Source organism: Spodoptera frugiperda, chromosome 25, assembly GCF_023101765.2.
Source record: "Spodoptera frugiperda isolate SF20-4 chromosome 25, AGI-APGP_CSIRO_Sfru_2.0, whole genome shotgun sequence".
Lineage (NCBI taxonomy): Eukaryota > Metazoa > Arthropoda > Insecta > Lepidoptera > Noctuidae > Spodoptera > Spodoptera frugiperda.
In genome coordinates, this window is record NC_064236.1 from 3,013,106 (window position 1) to 3,033,308 (window position 20,203).

Sequence of the window (20,203 nt, forward strand, 5' to 3'; positions counted from 1 at the left end):
CAGTAGATAACAATAGAAAATATATAATTATTGCTTTGCAACCACTTTTTGTCACGGAAAACGGAATATAATACCACAGATGAATAATGCTACACTAGCGCCACAAGATTCGAAATTACTAACACGTACGTGTTTGGTAGGTTCTGACTATTTCGTCTTTGAGTTCTGAGATAACCGTAATAATAGTTTATTTAGAATATTGCGGGCCAATGTATCGCACCCACCTTAATACTACAGGTCTTCCAGTCTTCTTTTGTTTATACGATGCCCCACACTATGGTATCCTGTGTCGTGGATGCATTTACAAATACACGTCACACCTAAGTCCGGACAACAACAGAGTGGGAATCGAACCCATAATTGTTGCATAGCAGCCAGTTACCATACTGAATACTGGTTTCCATGACCGTCGTGTACTTCTCTACACTGGGTTGATCCAGTAGTACACAACCATTCCTTTCCTTATAATATGAAAAATAATTGAACTTTGAAGATAATTTATGTTTGTATGCGTGTTATCATACAACACAACACAAACCAAGGTAGCAAGGATGTAAGGGGAGCCTTCGTAGAAAAAATAAAATAAACCATTAAAGCATTCTATTTTTTTATTACACATAGACTATAGACAATTAACTACATTTTTACAAAAAATACTGGTGGTGCTAACTTCCAATCCAAAACCACACGATAAAAGTTATGTCATACTAACACATATTTTACTATTGTTATAATCTTTCATAAATAAATAATTAACAATAACTATAAATAAAAAATGTTTCTTTTATAGGTTGTCATTGTTATCTACAGGTTGTTACATCTGTTGGTATTCCTTGTTACAATTTTTATCACCTAATAAACAAGTAAAAATGTACTGGGTGACAACAGAAATACGGCGGCTGATGATTGTAGAGCTCAACATTTGTGGGAGGATAAGTCTGTATGCACCTTCTTAAACACACAGCGTTCATCCTCACACATAAGCAAAGCTCTGTTCTTGAAGAACCCAAATGTATGAAAAACATTATTTAGTAACATTAACAGATATAAGATAATCGATAAAATTACAAGCTACATTATCAAAACAGCTAACATTAAAACTTTACAATCATGATAATTAATTTATATAAAAAAGTATTCTAAAATTGTTTCTATTTAGACAAGTATGGCGGTTAGTATAACATGATCAGCAACAGTTTATAACTTCACATTGAATATATAACACTATATTTACACTATCTGTTTATTCAATCGCATTATATTGAACTACATTGCAGTGGACATTACATACATTACTGTTAAAATAGAATCTTCTAAATCACAATATTAATTTTCACACAATGCGATTTATTAATTAAAACACATGAAATGTTGCTTAATAATTTTTAAAATATTACATGAGCAAAAATCATACACAAATATTATTTGCATATGCTGTTTGCCTATATTATAATAATTTATTATTGCACAAGTATATTGGCGCCGATCCGATTAACTTCTTGATATGGGGCTGTAAAATCGGCTAAATGGCAACACTAGTAAATACTATAATTATGTTTCAAATAAATAACCTTATTTAATGATTTAATAACTGGATTATGTTATTCAACGACACATGTAATACAACTAACTAGAAAAAACTTGAACAATGAACAATTCTCAGTGTTTAGCGAGTATGTAACAGAATCGGAGCCAATTTCATTATGCTACTTAATATAATACTTAACTAATTATGTACAGCTATTTCAGTACTATGCTAACGTGTAACCAGCACAATAAGAAGCAACGATCATTGACAATTAGGTATATAACAATATGTGAAGAAATTAAATTAATCAAGGTCAATTCAACGTGATTGTTACTCAGCAATCTTAAATATAATTAGATCTGCGATTGCTTAAATATAAATCTATAATTATTGAATAATAATAATCATTCACAACTTAATATGTTGTTCGCGAAATAGGGACAAACTAATGTATAAAGGTAATACATATTAATAATTAGACTAAAGCGCTGAACTAAATTTCTTTTCAGCTGCCAGTACAGGTAAAACAAGAAGCAGAGGGGCTCTCTAAGCTCTTTAAGCACTACATAAGAGTAACAAGGTATAAAATATTCACAAAGAAGTGTAATAGTTGATTGGTAGAAAAGAATTGTAGATAAAAGTTAGTAAATTGTTATCTTCATTTAGTAAGTCATTGCAATATCACAGTTTGTACGATTTGTCAATAGTTCTCGTAGAAACAGTCCAAGGGACTATAAATCGTTAGTATGTTAGTTTAGGGCTGACTATCACATCAGATAGTTAAATAATTTTTACAATCCTAATCTTAAAATTATCAATATAGAGATACATAATAATATGTACATTTATTTTAATTGTAACTAATAAATAAAAATATTTGCTATACAACTCTATATGTGTAATATGGGAATGTGTTAACTTATTTTTACTATTCAAATATAAACAACTCTAATTATCTAATTGATTAAAATATTTAAGTTTTAACTCTTGTTCATATAGCGACACCCCAGTCTTTCTGGAAGTACGCTTGGCAGTGAATGAATGATGGAACAGACAATCATGTGATATGTAGAGAAAACCTTTAATATAACAAGAGAAGATAGAACACATAGTCGATAGAAACAAGTCCAAATTCAAGTAGGTAATTATTACCTAAAATGGCTTGAATTCTATACTGTTATAGTACTTTGTTAGCTTTTGAACACCATGAATAACATCTTGTAAACATGATGTGTCAAACTTCATTTAAGTACAACTGACCGATAACAAATTGTTACTACAGTGTATGCGTCAACTCAGACGTGGTTGTCAAAACAACTACTAATGTGCAGCGAGCCTTTACGTGAAACTTCATGAAAACATTACATTGGTAACAAGGTTAGCACACCAAAAAACAACCCTAATACATTTAAGCAATCAGGAACATACAATACATGTATATCCAAATTGTAAAACTGTTGTAAAATTGTGTCTACTTATGTGAAAAAACTACTTATTAACTGTAACTGTGCAGAATATATCATTTAATAGACTAACATGAAACAAGAGATTACAATTTATCCTTTTTTATATCGGTTGAAATCAGCAGTGATACTTATAATAGAAATTGTATTAAATAATTATCCATATAGAATTACAAATGTACATTAAAATAATTGTTTGCTACCAAATTATTTCCGCGTGAATTAACTAGATCTAATAATAAAACTTTCCTTTGAAACAGCAGTCTGATTAAAAAAAAAAACATTTAGCTTAAAAACAAAATAAAGTGAGCACCAATTTCTACAGTAATTCTAGTATCTACAGATAAAACTTAACATTTTACAACTGCTACACACAGGGCACACATGTAGGGTAAATGTGAACTGTTGGCAGGCAACAATATTTCTTTAAAATCCATTATTAACAATCTACCAGTAAATAACAAGTTTAACCCTGGACATGTTTCGGTATTCGAGGTATACGAGTCTCGCGGTCCCGCCACGTTCACAACCCTTACTCTACACGTTTGCCCAACAACTCGATATTTATTTGGTAAAAAGAAATAATTCGTGTACAGCGTCGAACACAAACAACAGTAATCACATTCAGGATGAGTGAAGCACATGTTTACTTGAGGTAGCATTTGTATAGCATGACGGAGCGGCTGGTCTCCCGTTCCTGTTCCAGCAAGAAGATCATGTCGCGCATGTTGATGCGCTTCAGACGCGTGCGGAGCGCTAGTTGACTGCGGCCGGCCTGTCACGAAAACAAACCCAATTAATTGAAGTTCATGAATGATGTAATAGATATTTTATATAACGCATAGATATTCAAAGTATACTTACAATTCCTGGGGAAGCAGTGTGTCCAGCACCATTAGACATGGAATCACCAGAGCCACCGGGCAGATCGAGCCTAGCCTTCTTCCTGGGCCCGATGGCTTGCAACGCCGTCAGATTGGCCTCTCTTTGCCGTAGTTCCTCCAGCTCGGCCCGCTGCATCTCTTTTGCTTTAGCCTTCAGTTTGGCCTGTTCCGGGTCTTCGTTTTTGGATCTAGATTTGGCAGCTCGCATAAGCATCTCCCTCTCAGAATCCTCTCGCCGCTTCTTGTCTACGCGGTCTAATTCTTCTAAGAACTTGAGCTGACTCTTGACGTCTTGTGTTATTTCATAGCGGTTATCCGACTGTGAGAATAAAAATAAAATGTATTAATTACGGTGAAATTAGCTCGGTAATTAAAACTATTAAGAATATTACAAATAATATTCATGCTCGATTGCTCAGTAGCCAATAGCGATTTAATATAGCCAACTAGCATAAGTATTCGCTGGACAGCTGCATTGCATTACAAATTTAAATGGTTCAGGGATTATAATACATGAATAAAAGCTTTTTCATGCCACAGTTAATGTTATGTTGCTTATAATGTCAATAGAAAGTCTGACGAACGACTGTTTAGTCTATCAATTACATTACAATAATTTAGCGGGCTATCAAAATAATCCATCGCAACTAATGAGTACTTGAAAATAGAAATAATGTTACGCCTAGCGCAAAGCATCTATTAAATTTAAACACACATAACACTATGTAATAAAATAATGGAAGAACGATGATACTACAATTGTAAAACACGCCAAGCAAAACAAAAACATGAAGGCAAATAAATAGGGTAACTTGTAACTAATAAAATATAATACTTATTTCGAAATGTATATAAATGTTAGTTTTCCAACGAATGTTTAGCAAAATGGTGTGGGATGCTATTTTTGCGTCATAAAACAGAGCTAACATTAGTTTCTAATTTTGTTATAAAATTATGAAAATGAAGTACGAGTAATGGTCGAATCGAATAATAATGAAAGTGTGACTATTTTCATAATAATTGGAAAGTTACAGTTATTTATTTAAAGAAACATCCCACCCTGGCCTTTACCATACATTGTAATCATACATATCGTTAGGTGAGTCCACCAAAGGAATAGTCAGACACCATTTTAGGACACGACGTCACGATTCATACAAACTTCTTTCATACCTAACTACTATAACTTCTACCCCTCTCTTTCTTTCACTCACAACCAATTGATAATATAGAGATAAGATCAGTCGAAATAATTATTTGTATCTTTATTTTACTAAAACTTATTACTAGCCTGTTATTATTAATTTAACAGAAGTTTTAGTAAAATAAGACCTGACGACTTACTTGAAGCGTAAACTTCCGTGGTCACCACAGGCAGCAATCATACAAATTTCTTAATGCCATTATGTACAAACACCCTCTTGTATTATACCATATGGTGTAAAGTTACTACCAGGTATTGTAACTAGGCTTAGTTGTTACCTAATTTTTTTATACATTACATAATGGTAAAAGCACCGGTACCTTGGAGAGAATTAGGTCTGGCCGTAACTTTATTCCAAGCATAATGATAATAATGGTGAATGGGCATGAGAAAAATGACATTAAAAACAAAAGTTTGTGAAATAAAAGTTAAAAAATGTATAATGTACGCACAGCAAGATTGCCAATAGATAATTATACATTTATACTAGCTTCTGCCCGCGACTTCGTCCGCGGAAAATTATAAAATTTTGGGTTGTACTACCCCTAACATTTAGGGGATGAAAAATAGATGTTGGCCGGTTCTCATAGATACCGGATAAGCACAAAAAATCATCAAAATCGATCAAGCCGTTTCGGAGGAGTATGGCATATGGCAATGAAAACTGTGACACGAGATTTTTATATATTAGATAATCTATACTGTAAGTGCCATTTTAGAAAAAAAATAATCTAAAAACATCATTTCATTTAAAATAACTACAGTATTGGCTTTTTGGTAATCTAATTAAAATTAACCTTTAGACTCAAGTAGCCTTCCTACGTAAAAATAGATTTACTGTGACAACGAAGCCATTGAAAGCTACTAGACGATAGTAGCTACATGAACACAATTGTATGAAAGATGAAATTACATATACAATGATAATAATTGGCTATTTGAACGATATAAAAGTAGATTTTTTAGTGTTACTTTAGAAAAATAAATTTAATTATTTTCTATAATAGAATATGACGACAAGACAATGGTAGATAACAAACATTTTGCATATTTTAAAATATATTTCACAAAACGTTCAAGTAGCCAATTTATAGCTTAGCAGTATCAGTCGCTGAGCTGTATGGAATAAAATTCGCAATCAGGCAAAACGTAATTTCGATTATTTCAGCGCAGTATGGAATGGACTGTAGTACTGTAGTAGTAATATGTGTACTAGGATAATTACCTTTATCAACAAATCTATTCTGTGCTGTGCGACCGTCGACAGCTTTTCCACGAGTGTCTTCAGTCGTTCTTGCACTGCGTGACTTATTAGGTTAGCCACCTCCGGGGAGAGTCCTCCATATTATGTTTCGATGTAATTGTCTTAATGCGAGCCTGCATCAAACTCGTTGGCACCAGGTACTCCTCTTTGCATGACCTGTAAATAGATAATTATGTAATGCCCAACAAATAAACGCAAACTCAAAATAAAGTACATACAGGAATTCCTTGTTACAATGATATTACCTTATTTGTGTACCAATCATCTCCGTGGAGCCGAGAATGCGCTGTGACTCTTCAGCCAAGTTGACTCCACCCATGGCAGCCACATCGTTGATGTCATCATCTCCAGCCATCTTATCGTCAACGAATGGCTGTGAGAACTGACCCGATGACTTCTTCTCTTTGTCTTTGAGCAGGGACTTGCCAGGAGTGAGCACTGTAGAAAGGGCAGCTGAGGCTACCGAGGAGCGTGGGAAATTGGTCTTGCTGTTGACAGTCATTGCCTTGCCCACTTTGTTCACGTTGATCTTGGTGTGAAGTGGGATATTCTGCAGCACGGCTATCGTACCACCACTTTTCTGCACCGGCTGCTAGTGAAAATAAAACAAATGTTACAATATGACTTAAAAACAAACTTGTTAGCCACGAACAGCTAATATTATGATACGCCAAAAATTTAGTGTAACAATATATGTAATTTTCCTCTTTATAATATTAGTGTAGAAAAAGGATAATAATTACATCAGAATCCATAATTTTAGCTTGTCCGTAACCAAACAGGCGTGTACAATGAGAACTACCTCCAAACTGACGGGTTTCAGGTAAAAATAGGACTGGCTTGGAGAGGATTAATATTCAACACAAATATATTTACATAGATCAAGGAGCATGTTGACACGAGACAACTGCATCACAAAATCTCCATGTTGTTTGTGCATATAAAACCGAATACGTACATGCAAACTGACCAGGGAGTGCCACACCACGGCCACTCAACTGCATGAATTTGTTTATTATTAAACAGTCTCTCTTTTCCTTATTTTCTTACATTTATGGCTGTGCAATCATACAGAGAAATTACACGTCGTAGTAATAGCATTAGTGTTAATTATTCTTTCCTTCTCTTGTAGGTATTAGGTTATCTCGTGTCACACTTCCTTATAACTATCATGCAAATAGGAATAATGTTAGTACACTCATGCATTGACAACACACAGTTCATACATTTTATGAAGGTTACTTACTATAGAATACTTCTATAGGGTTGCAAGTTTATTGGCTAATTAGCTAAGCAATAACAAAGTTATTGTCAAGTCTACCACACCCTTATATCACCTTCCTTAGAACTAATCATACACATTCATAAACGATAAAGAATATAATGCAAACCATGCTTTTAAAACTACTGACTCCTTAACGGAAAGCTTGAAAACAGTAACCTAGAATACTTACTATGACAATTATTATGGTCTATTCTTGAATGTAATGTCTGACTATCTTCCAACACTGATATTTTACGGTGACTAACGTGATTCTTTCTTCAAATATTAAATTTAGCTTAAACCCCGCTCCCTATGTAAAGGACGGATGTAGCTGGCCGCGTGTTCATGACCGGGATCACATCAACCTGGTTAAAATATCAAGCCAAATACAACATTTGAAGAAAAAAATACAATTAATCTCTGTATATCCATAGTGTTGGAAGAAAATATAACGCGACACCGTCACCTCAGTTTCAATGCGAACATGGGTTTACACCTCTGTCTAGGTGTACTTGCACCTACCTATATGATAACATGCGCTAAGTTTCCAATCTCAATTTGTTAGTTCGGGCTGCTAGCATGGAACTGTCCACCTACCTAATATGTAAGTGACAGAACTCCTGGCATTGCAATAAAATATACTTGTACATATAGGTTCTTATGTCTATTATAAAACTATTAAAAATCCATCAAATAATGAAGCTGGGAACGACATAAATATAATGTAACGAAATGGATCTAGCGCATTACTGGTACGAAGACACGAAGCATGGGACACGCACTACGGAGGGCTGCCATCTTTACTAGCCACTGCTATTAAAACATTATTAGTACTATGCTGCACTACTGCTGAGGCAGATTTAAGAAATAATTAAATCGCTTCATATCATCACATTGTTTAGTTGTATGGTGCTGGCTGCCTTGTTAAAGGAAGCATATCTTGAAACTTGTAAAGTTTCAGCACTTATGCCATATGAAGTTAAGTTTGGGCATATAGCAATCATGATCGTTGCTTTACGCGGCGGCAGATGGCAGCCCTTGCGTTGGGAAGAACAAACCTGTACAATAGACGTTGGGGCGGACGTCACGGGTAATACGTTAACCGTCTTTGTGGTCGAGCTGATGATAGGGCTCGACAGTGCTAAGGGTAACACCGGCGGCAGGAGAGGCGTCAGAGTGGGGCTCGAGCTATCTTCGTCGCGCTAACCCAACACCACGCAAACATCCCATTAGTCACACTATCACAACACAACGGGTACGTCTCTGTTCACCACGATACGCTATCCGCTCTACTTATCAAATTAAACGAGATGTTTCAATATTTGTGATGGTTCTATACTACTCAAATCGACCATAATGATCATTTTAGTGAAATAATTCTTTATGTTAAATTGTACTCCATACTAGCAAATAAAAAATACTAATTTAATAATTTAACTTATTGAAACCAACATATCCGTAACAGAATGCATCTGTAGAGTGCTTAAATTGATGTCATCACGGCATGAGTTCCAAAATAATATTGACTTAAGGACTTGATGAGAAATAAAATGAAAAACTTCCCTCATGATCAGACAAAAGTCTTCCTCACTTTAGTTCTAGAATGGAGTTTGTAAAATAAAGGACCAATTTGCATCTGTCCTAAACCATAATCTACTAGCTAGACCCATTTTAACATCTATAGGCAGGTTTGTGGAAGCAATATTCAATAATGTTATTACTACCAATAATGTACGTAAGTAATTACCAATAAATGTAAGTAAGGATGATACATTTGAATGAAACATTCAAGTGTTTTACCGTTATTAAAGATAACAAAGTAGGACAAAGAGAACTCTTATAGAAAAGGAACATATATCAGTTACTTTCACAAATTATAAGATGGCATTTGATAATGTGGAGCCATGGACTGTTATTTAGCCATCACAAAAGTAATATTTCCTTAATATATAGAACCGACAACCATTAAAAGGTAATAGAGCCTTCTCTACCACCTATTGGGTAAGTGCAGTCAGTGCATGCCACAGTAGAAATGTAAGTAATGTTCCAGACTGGTTGGAATGGAAATTAACTTGGACCAAACCAAGGCAATAACAAGGATCACAAGGATGTAACTGAGCCACCTCAGGCCAGGTACAAAGTACATTATACCTTCGGGAAGATCTGAATAGCCAAAGACAAAACATAAGAACAAAGACAAAAATTAAGCGAACTTCACACACAAATAATGTGGACAGTCCAGAACTAGCTCATAAATATCTAATAAATATTGCTTTCATATGTGAATGTCTAATCACTTTACTTAGTTGTCAAAATGAGTCTACTAGTTATGATTACTGTAAACCGCTATTACTACCAACCCCTTTAGACAAATAACTTGAAAACAATATTAGAAAAGTTAATGTATGGAAATGTTACTCAATCATTTTTGTAATATAAAGTATAGTGGGTTGTGGTGTCACTATCACCAAATCCTCAAACCTGCTATATTTTAAACTAAACAGAATAGTAAGATCTTTAACTAATCCCAAACTTCTAACCAAATAATATCTATAAAATAACCAAAACTGCCAACTGATGATCTCAAATATGTATATACTTCAATAATACTGTCAAACAGTCATATAATTTCACTAATTGATTCTATTTAGACAACCCACACACACTTTCATGAAATAAAATCAAATTGTTAATTTATTGACACTGACAAGTTTTAAGAGTAATCTTTATACCAATAAAATATCAACATTAACATCTATATACTTTTTAACATAATAAACCTTCATAAAATAACAAGATTACTCTTAATCCTGGCAGTGCCATCATGAAACACACGACAATTCACTGTTTCACACCACACTCTCCACAATTACATTTTACACCCCATTCAAGGTTAACAAGCACTTTTTATTAAAGTGTTAACAGTGTGTAACATTCCACTAATTGCCCAAATACCCATCCCATAATTAGTTTTGTTAAAGCTGTGACCGTTTCACCAAATCTGATATTGTTAGTTGCACCGTACACGATTAACAAAGAAATATGTGTAGTACTTACCATTGAGATGTTGGAATTGGTAACACTTGCAATAACCGGTTGCACTGGGGCTGGTATGTTTGTAAAAGCAATGTGCGGTGCTGGAGGATTGATGCCTTCGATGACTAGCTCCTTCGTGACCAATGACTGCCGCAGGAGTGGTAAACTTTTCTGTTGAAAAGAAAATATAACATTTAAATATAAAGTCTATTTAAAAAATAAAAAAGAAGTAAGGGATTCCATTCACAAGAAAGTATTTATTTGAATCAACAAGTGTGCTTTGCAATATAAATTGTTGGTTACAACTGATTAAAACTGACAGTTATTTAAAGAAAACCTGTTACTTCAGTCTTTTATGTTTCAAAACTTCAATAGGTAGGTACATACATACAATGATTCAGCATATTATGTACAATATTGTACATGCTTTTAACAAGAGTAGGTAAAGTTGCACTGAGTGACCACACCCGCACCAAACATTATTTAACTCCGTTGCCTATTGCATTTATCAAACATGACTGTTGCTTCTGCTTTCCCTTATAAGACCAAGGCGAAACCTTTACACAACAATGGTAAGACTGGTATGCGTATTAATAATAGTTTAATGTATAAAACTTACCTTTAAAAAGCCAATTAGACATGGTTGAGGACTCGCATTAAGAAGACGTTCCAATCTGTCACAGAATTCTTCAGGTTCTACCTGAGCATCAATTAGTTCTTGTATCAGGTTCCTTACGTTCATCTCCACCGAAGGTGGCTCTTTACTAGATAAGTCTAATAGATTTGCTAAGAAATTCCGACATTTTTCTTTGGTATTGTCCGACGGTTTCTGGGGAGAAAGAAAAACATAATGTTAATACAATTAACTCATAATTAATTCTAATTACAGACCTATTCTGTAAACATAAGTACATAAGCTAATTAAAAAAAAATAACATTGGTGTTCACTCTTTATTCTTTGAAATGAGCGAAGTGTTTTACTAAAAGTCCATCTAACAGACATATTTTATTTTTTGTTTGACTTTCAAAATTGCTTCAATACTCTATTTCAATATATCTAAATGATATTACTTTCAAAGAACAAAGACAGAATGAATGTAACAATGCAATAAAAAAATTCAGTTTGAAAACCATTCAAATTTCAACGCAACGAGTATTGATCCATGTCTTTTATAGCAATTTAATATAAAACCATATCTTATAACACCCTCTATATCTAGTTAGTGCACATGATATATGTTATATACCAATTGTATATATTAAGGAGGTATAGAGTTGTTGCACATCTTGATTCAGATTGTGTTCACTCCGCCCCAATGATACAAAACACCATCTTATTAATTTTATCACAAATATTTTCTCTCTATTATTAAAGAAGTTGAATGCTTCATCTTCACTTAATGAATGATGTTAACAAATTAATTTACTGATTGTTACAGTACAGTACAGTTCAGTCCCACAAATGATAAGACCAAGCCCTGCAGCAACCATATTGCTTGCTGTGTAAGTACCCACATTTAACTGATACAGATATAAGGAATATACGTACTGGGTCTGGTTCAGCATAAAAATGGTAATCCATTTTGATAACTGAGTAAACAACTCTCACAGGATTCAAAAACTAGACACACTAGCACTTCACCAGATATCAGTTCTAAATGTTGGGCGAATGGTTTAGCGCCTGCGTTACACACATAGGGCACGTCGTTTATTTTCACATGAAATAAAATATTGATTCGTAGTTTCCATAAACGCAGACTCGAATGCAAAACTATAGGTTTCCATAAAGTTTTTATCGTAATTGTTTATGAATGGCATTAATAATCTTGTAAAATACGTAAACAAAATAACTAATATGTTTAGATTTACGTAAATCGAGGCATTAAACCGAATCAACGGATCCTTGTTATCACACCGGCAATAAAATTAATGCGTCGAATGCAATTCGGAACGTTATCACGGTGGACGCACGCAACACGCATGCGCGCGGCCGATTTATTTATGAAACAAGACTCGCTTGTGTTTGTTTGTTTCGATATTTTATTATCAGCGTCTCTAATAGAGTTCTTGTTTTTATATATTTACATTTAATATTATAATTAACTATTTTAGCTTTAAGTAATGAATGATATCACATTTTTTTAATTAAGTACACTAGCAATCGTACATCGTTTCTGATTTTCCAAAGGCGGTAACGGGTAACCTAATTTACAGTTGAAATAATATTCTGGTAACTAATTGATAGCTATTATTATTATCCTTAGGGATAATATAACTTTTGAATAATTTCAGTTACATAATTACAACTGAAATAAGACTCGGCTCGACGAGGTCTGAATAATTATATTTTATTTATGTTGAATATTGCATTTATCAAGGAAGTTATAGTATAGGTTTAGGCTATAAAACATCACGCTGCACGCTAGGACCTACCACTAATAGGAGCCGAGCAACAGGGCAATCCACGCGGGAGTAGCACAATGGAACCATACCTATATTTTATGCAATTAACTATTAAGATTATTTTAAAACAGTAAATTGAATTATTTAACAATGTCTTATTCAGTATTAACTTTTTTAGGGTTCCGTAGCCAAATGGCAAAAAACGGAACCCTTATAGATTCGTCATGTCTGTCTGTCTGTCCGTCCGTCCGTCCGTCCGTATGTCACAGCCATTTATTTCCGAAACTGTTGGGCCTACATAGTTGAAACTTTGTAGGATGATGTATTTCGATAACCGCTATACATGGAATTGATTCAAAAAAAAAATTTTTTCAGCTAACATAATATCAGTGATGGGTGTCTATTGATAGGTCTTTAAAAAAGACATTAAGGTTCCTAAAACCACTTTTCGTTAAAATCAATCGTTTGAAAGTTAGACGATTCCGAAGTGGAATAACTTTAATTTCGGAAGTCGGTGTTTCTCGGTATTATTTGTTTGTTACACCGACTTCCGAAATTAAAGTTATTTTTAACTTTTTTAGTGAAGTCGGTTTATTTTTTTGTAAAAAGTATTTTATTTCACACTTTTTAGTCGGTTAAAATTCTCTATTTCAATAACTACTTTATTTATTTGTATTGTCACAGTCACTTATTATTAATTAACTTTGTTGTGATTTCTATGTGAGTATGAAGTTTCATTGGCCATTTCTGGTCTTCTTCATCAGTTCCACCTCTTCAAAGGTTACTTCTTGACTGTAGATGCTTCAATTCTAGATGAATATACTAAAATCACTATATAGTTCCCTATAATATTTGAGGAGTTCCCTCGATTTCTCTAAGATCCCATCATCAGATCCTAACTTGGTGACAATGGGACCACCTCAGAACTATCTACTTTCGAACAAAAAAAGAATTTTGAAAATCCGTCGACAATTGACGGAGTATTCGATGAACAAACATACAAAAAAAAAAAACATACAAACAGCCGAACATAGTACCTCCTCCTTTTTGTGAAGTCGGTAAAAATGAGTGTGTCCCCCGACTCTAACTTTTAAAATAAGAGTGTGAGAAAACTGAAAAAAATATATGCTGTAGGTTTCAATGGAAACTAATAACGAAAATTGGTTAGAACGAGATATCATTATTATTTTTTAAGAAATAAAACATTTTCAAAAACCGCAAATATAACTTTGTCGTTCATACAAACACTATGTAAAACCAAGTTATTTTACAACTTTTATATTATGTCATCTACTTGCTGTTACGGAACCCTTCATGGGCGAGTCCGACTCGCACTTGGCCGGTTTTTAAAATAAGCAACCACTTGTCAAATACGTTCTACGAATAAAGAGTTCGATTAATTAAAGTTATTTATAGATTTGTTAAGTAAACTTCAATATGTGTATTAGCAACGCCCCTAACGTAGATGTCAACATAACTGACCTACTCCAACCCACGGGTGCAGTCAACACAAAAAGTATCAAACAAAATAATGTAAGCAAGCAGGGCGAAAAGGAAACACGAGTCTGTTTATTGATTTGTCGAAAGACATCAATGCATTAAATCGTCCTTGAACCAGTTCCCGCGACAACCCCTACGTTTGCGATGGGGTCACTGACCTCGGGTATAAATAACTGCAGCTGACCACTGGGTCAACGTTTATAGATAAAGAGATACAGCTGATACAATGTACGCAATTTATTTTGATATTATATTGGGAACATTTACAGTGCACGCATTGTTCAAGTGTTTATTACTAACAACAGATCCTGGAATTATATTACAGAGGACAGGTCAACACAGGCCAACAATGTTTCAGATAACAAAATTGTACTATTATCATGTTACAATGAATATTGGAATTTGTTTGAGACTACTTATTGAAGCAACAGGTGGGTGGCATTATCTCGACTCTATCAAGTTATGATTGCACAATGCCGCCGCAGCCACTCAATAATATACTCGATAGGTACTATTAGTAGTTTGACCAGCGTGAGACAACTGGTTTGTCAGTATATATACCTAGCTTTCTGTTATTCCGTGTGAAATTAATGTCGCGGCCCAGTCGTTTTAGAAAGATCATGATTGCCCTGGGCGGAGAGAAGACTACCACCTCAGAAGGCAGTGCAAAATATTTCACATAAACATATTGCTCCCATATTTATACGTGAGGAATATTTTCGTTTGCATAAAAAGGAATTAGAAAAAGCACTTACTATATGCGTCGTCGAACTTGGCTGTTGTGGCGGTTGTGGTGATGGGACCGCGACACTCGGGGCAGATGCAACCACAGGGGCTGCGATTGGCGGCGCCGGCATCTGCCCCGGTATAGGACCCGGCGCCGCCACACTTGTAGAGACTGTCGCCACGCCAGGATGCTGCGAGAACAGAAGCCGCACACTTAATACGCCACAACAACACAACGGTACGCATGCTAAGCAGGCCATCACAAATGCGCTAAGCGTTCATTCCAAGCAGTGACAGGGTAGGGATATATTTAGGATGTTTTAATGTTTGGCGCAAATCATTATCTATAAAATTTCAATAAAATTTCCTTGAAAAGCCTTGACACTCCAATTTAAACAAAAAAAATGTATCCATAAAAACCAAATCTAGCAACTTTGCAACACTCGATTTTTTAAAAAGCTTCAATAGATTAATGGCCGTAGCAAGAAACGCAAGCAATCGAAAGTTAGCCACGAATCGGTCGCGTTCATCACCCGGCTGTCATGTTTGCGCCTAACACTACAACTAGAAGAGTTCATAGGTAATTAGTATTAGATTATACACAATCATGACGATCCGATTACATTCTTACCTTGTGTTAATAGAAACCTTACTGCATGCACCTCCACCATTATGTTATAACATGCATGATTGAGACTGAAATTGGACAAACTATAAACACTTCTCCTCTAACAGGAGGCACTAATGGAACAGAGTGCTACACATTGTCCAATTTCTATGAGAGCGCGGGATGAGTAGAGGAGTGGCTGTGCCTACTTACTGCCGGCACGGTCGACAGCCGGATGGTCTGAGCCTGCGGCGCCGTGAGAGTGCTGGCCGCGGGCGCGGGGCCCACCCTCAGGAGCTGGTATTGACCATTCTCAGTCTTTAACAACAAATGACCCTGCTGCCCCGGTTGAAGACTCTGCAGAGTTTGCAGCGTTATCTAAAAATGATAGCCTAGTTTCAATTTAATTGAACTCATCCAAACCAGTTCAAAAACTCATGTCGTATTCCAATAAATTAAGTCTGAGAATATGGTTCTAAAGCAGGTCATTTGTTAGATATAACACATTTAGTGGATTTAGTTGTAAACATTAATATTTTTGTGTAACAACAACATTTATAAAACTGAGTGTGGGATTCATTGGAATTTTGGGGTTAGCATGGTGTAAGCTTGTGTTTACCACAATAATTACTTAATTATACTCAAAGCCCATTTAGCACATAAATTTACATGGCACACTTTAGTACATTTAGATTTAGTTTGTACAATCAAGCATTACAAACCCAACATTCCATTGCCAAGCAGCTCAAAGCTAATGGAACATTGGGAGATTGTATCGATGCCATAACATTACCATGAGTATCAAACATATGCTTGAGTTTTGTACTAAACATAGGTGCTTCACACCTCAACTGATGACATTTAGGGCCAATGATTGTTTTTACACTGAAATTTGGAAGATATTAATTGATTAATCCCAAGCTTAGAGTTTTATTTACTCATATTGCAAAACCATTTAATTGTTCTCTGCAAATGTACTTACTAAACTGAAATATTTTTGAAGTGGCTTAATTGCAATTTTGACAAAAATACCATTATGATAGAAATATAGGTAATGTTAAAATAGAAAGGGTCTATAAATATGGATATATATTTTACCAAAACAAACATGGGTAATTTTCTTATTAAATGATTAATCTAATTACAACACACAAGTATTACAAACATAACACTTGGCTTACAGGTAACTTAATTACCATAAAATTTACAATGGTGTAATTAGATGAGCATCATATATCATATTATCATCATTACTATATAGTAATTTATCTAGTCATTAAATTATTAAATAATATTTTGTGATAGTAAATGGTGATTTACTCAAAAATACCATGTTTCATGGTAATGAAGCATGGTATTTTAGACAAAATTTCTTAGAAGTTCATTCTAAATAGTTCTGAGAATTTCTTATTAAATCTGCCACATAGTAAATACTATATAAATATTTAAATAATAATAATATACACTGTAAATAGCCACATGGTATTTTTGTCAAAATTTATGAGAAATATATTGTAAACACAGTTGCTGAGAAATTGATATTGAATCTGCAGAGCACATCAATACATCAATATATTCTGTAGTAGAGTCAATGAAATAAATGGTGTAATGTCTGAAACCACTTGTTGATCATCAACAGGTTTAACTATGCATGTGTGATTTTTTTCTTGATGTTATCAATTAGTTAATGTACTATTAATTCATTACTAAACATCATTTAACTAGTTATTATAAATCACTACAAATTAAATAGATAAATTAAATTAGGTTTCAAAACACACTAAAACTTGAATAATGGAATAATAAAATTATAATTTTGGTATTTGATGTTTGACATAGTTAAATGTTCATTGACTCAACCGTTGCAATATTTATTAAATGATACATGCAATATGAGATGAGAAGGAAAATGTGTGTGATGAGCAATGACATCATGTTGTGTTTAAATCCAAATTAAAGATGATGTGTAAATGATAGTGATGACGGAAAATGATCAGCAAAACAAATATTACAGGCTTAGTACACAGTATGAAGAAGAGATTGCTGATCATTTCAGATGAATGTCAGTTGAAAGTGAAGTAAGATCATAGCCCAGAGAGACATAAATAATGCTGCTTTATAGGCATCTTGTATACAAAGCATGGTGTTTTTACAGAACAGTGACAGTTAATAGTGCAAGTTGAGACTGACAGAACATTGCAACAGACATATAAACAAACCTGGTAGCAGACGTGTCTATACTCTGTGACACATGGTACTCAAGGACATTTAGCATAATTATATTAGTACTTACGAATTTGTAGGTTATAATGACAACAATCACAATAGAGAGGATCTCAGGAGGTGAAGTCAGATTCACATCCACATACACAAGTGTGTTCCGTCAGCCTCAAAATGTCTGTACAAGAGTTACTGAATGATCTTATTTAACAAGATACTGAGCAAAATGTCTGTACACAGTTGACAGACTTAAACTTACTGGAGCAGTTGCTCTCGTACCAACAACTTGAGGCGTACCAATCACCACTCTGGGTGATACTGTTGCTACTGACTTCTGAGCAGCCACTGTGGGCGCTCCAGGTCTCATGTTTAATATTTGGACATTGGGGATGATAGCAGGCTGCGCGGAGCCTAAGTTCTGTGTGGTCACTACTACGTTCTGCCCTCCAGGCTTGTTCAGTGTCATCACATTAGGTATTGAAGCAGGCATGCTAGAGTTCACAGTCAATGGGACAGTCACCATTCCAGTCTGCATACCCACTTGGCCAGTATTTGTGCCCTGCTTAATGACGAGTGGATTCTGCATGGCGATTGTTTTGTTGCCCGGTTGTGGTAATACGTTGCCCGCCGACACCGCGTGTAAAATCTGGCTCTGCGACGACTGTCCGATGCAAGCGCTGGCCAACGACTGAACGGGGAGTGTGACGCCGCTATGAGGGTTGCCCAGATGTTGCGCTTGTGTGTATATCACCTTTAATGACTCATTTGTAAGAGGAGAGCCACTTAATGACAGAGAAGTAAATGTTGGCTGTGTTGACGCTTGTACACTGTTATAGGTTACACTTGAGGATACTATATTAGGTTGAACACTATTCACTATACCACTAGAATTAATTTGGTCAGTCATGTATTTTTGTCCACTTATTATAGAGCCCGCGTTTGAAGTTATGTTGCAATTTTGAGACGGAATAACATTTACGTAGTTGTTTTGTGACGACGCCGACGCGACTGACGTGACTAACTGATTTTCTAATGAACCTACTATCGCGTTAACGGCGTTCTCATCAACGTTTGTGGACAAAGCCTGCTCTAAAAACTCGGCTGACGCCATTTTATACAAATCATCGGATATGGTTAGCGCTGGGAATAAACCGGACTTTAATCGATAAAGTTCGGTTTATCGACTTAATGAGTGTACCAACATCTGATAATGAGGTATACCAACATTAAAAAATTTAATAGAACCCTAAACATAGACAATTAAAAAAGTTCGACTAAAGTCAATGGTTACTACGTACAACCCTTGCGCGACAAGTTGGGACCTACGCGGAATGAGTACCGTTTTTTTTTTTTTTTTTTTCAGGGGGAAAATCATCCAATGACTTCTCCCACCTTGGGCGAGGCGAGAGGGAGTGTCAGACTCTTACTGACTAAAAACCACCCCGTTCCTTCTCCTGCTTTTCGAGCCGGAGCCCCGGTAAACCCGCTAGGTAGTCCGCAGCTCCGGATGGAATGAGTACCGTAGTAACAAAGTAAATGTTATACATAATTAATAATAGGAATAATGTCGACAATTAATATAATTTATTATTATCCCTTATCCCCAAGATACAGGATTATTCTAGTTTGGGGGCTACCGATACACATGATGACAACACCAAAATTAAACAAATTATTGTGATATAGTGTAAGACCATGATAATTGTGAAGTTCATTAATAAATTTATTCTTATTATTCTTAATTTGACAATTGAATATTACATACGTATCGACTAGCGACCATTACTATTATTTATTTCGTAATTATTATATTCTGTGACGTATGCGCTCAGATCTCATTTTAATGTGAACGAGTTATAAATATAAACGTAGGTAAATCTTTCCAGAGTAGCCCGCGAAATTTAATATTTTTTTACTATTTACGGATTTTATGTATGATTATAAAATATTTATTTGGAAAATAATTGTTTAATCCTTAGTCAAAAGCATTATTTAAAAGGTTTCGGAGTTTTAGGGCCTATTATTTTCTTACAAAAGTGATTCCTACTTCTTTTTGTAGGAAGGCAGTACGGTAATAAATTGCAATTCATCCAAAAACTAACCT

The 20,203-nt window shown here is 34.8% G+C and overlaps 1 protein-coding gene across 1 annotated transcript; it reads right to left on the bottom strand.

Moving 5' to 3' along the window:
- Positions 1–590: 590 nt before the first annotated feature.
- LOC118264772 (transcription initiation factor TFIID subunit 4) lies at positions 591–19,249 on the bottom strand. The gene is given in 11 exon segments (XM_035577751.2): positions 591–3,766; positions 3,856–4,194; positions 6,305–6,414; positions 6,417–6,499; positions 6,589–6,935; positions 8,666–8,809; positions 10,665–10,814; positions 11,263–11,472; positions 15,302–15,463; positions 16,093–16,257; positions 18,359–19,249. Coding segments are annotated over 11 exon segments (2,691 nt in total). The 5' UTR covers positions 19,211–19,249; the 3' UTR covers positions 591–3,637.
- Positions 19,250–20,203: the final 954 nt, after the last annotated feature.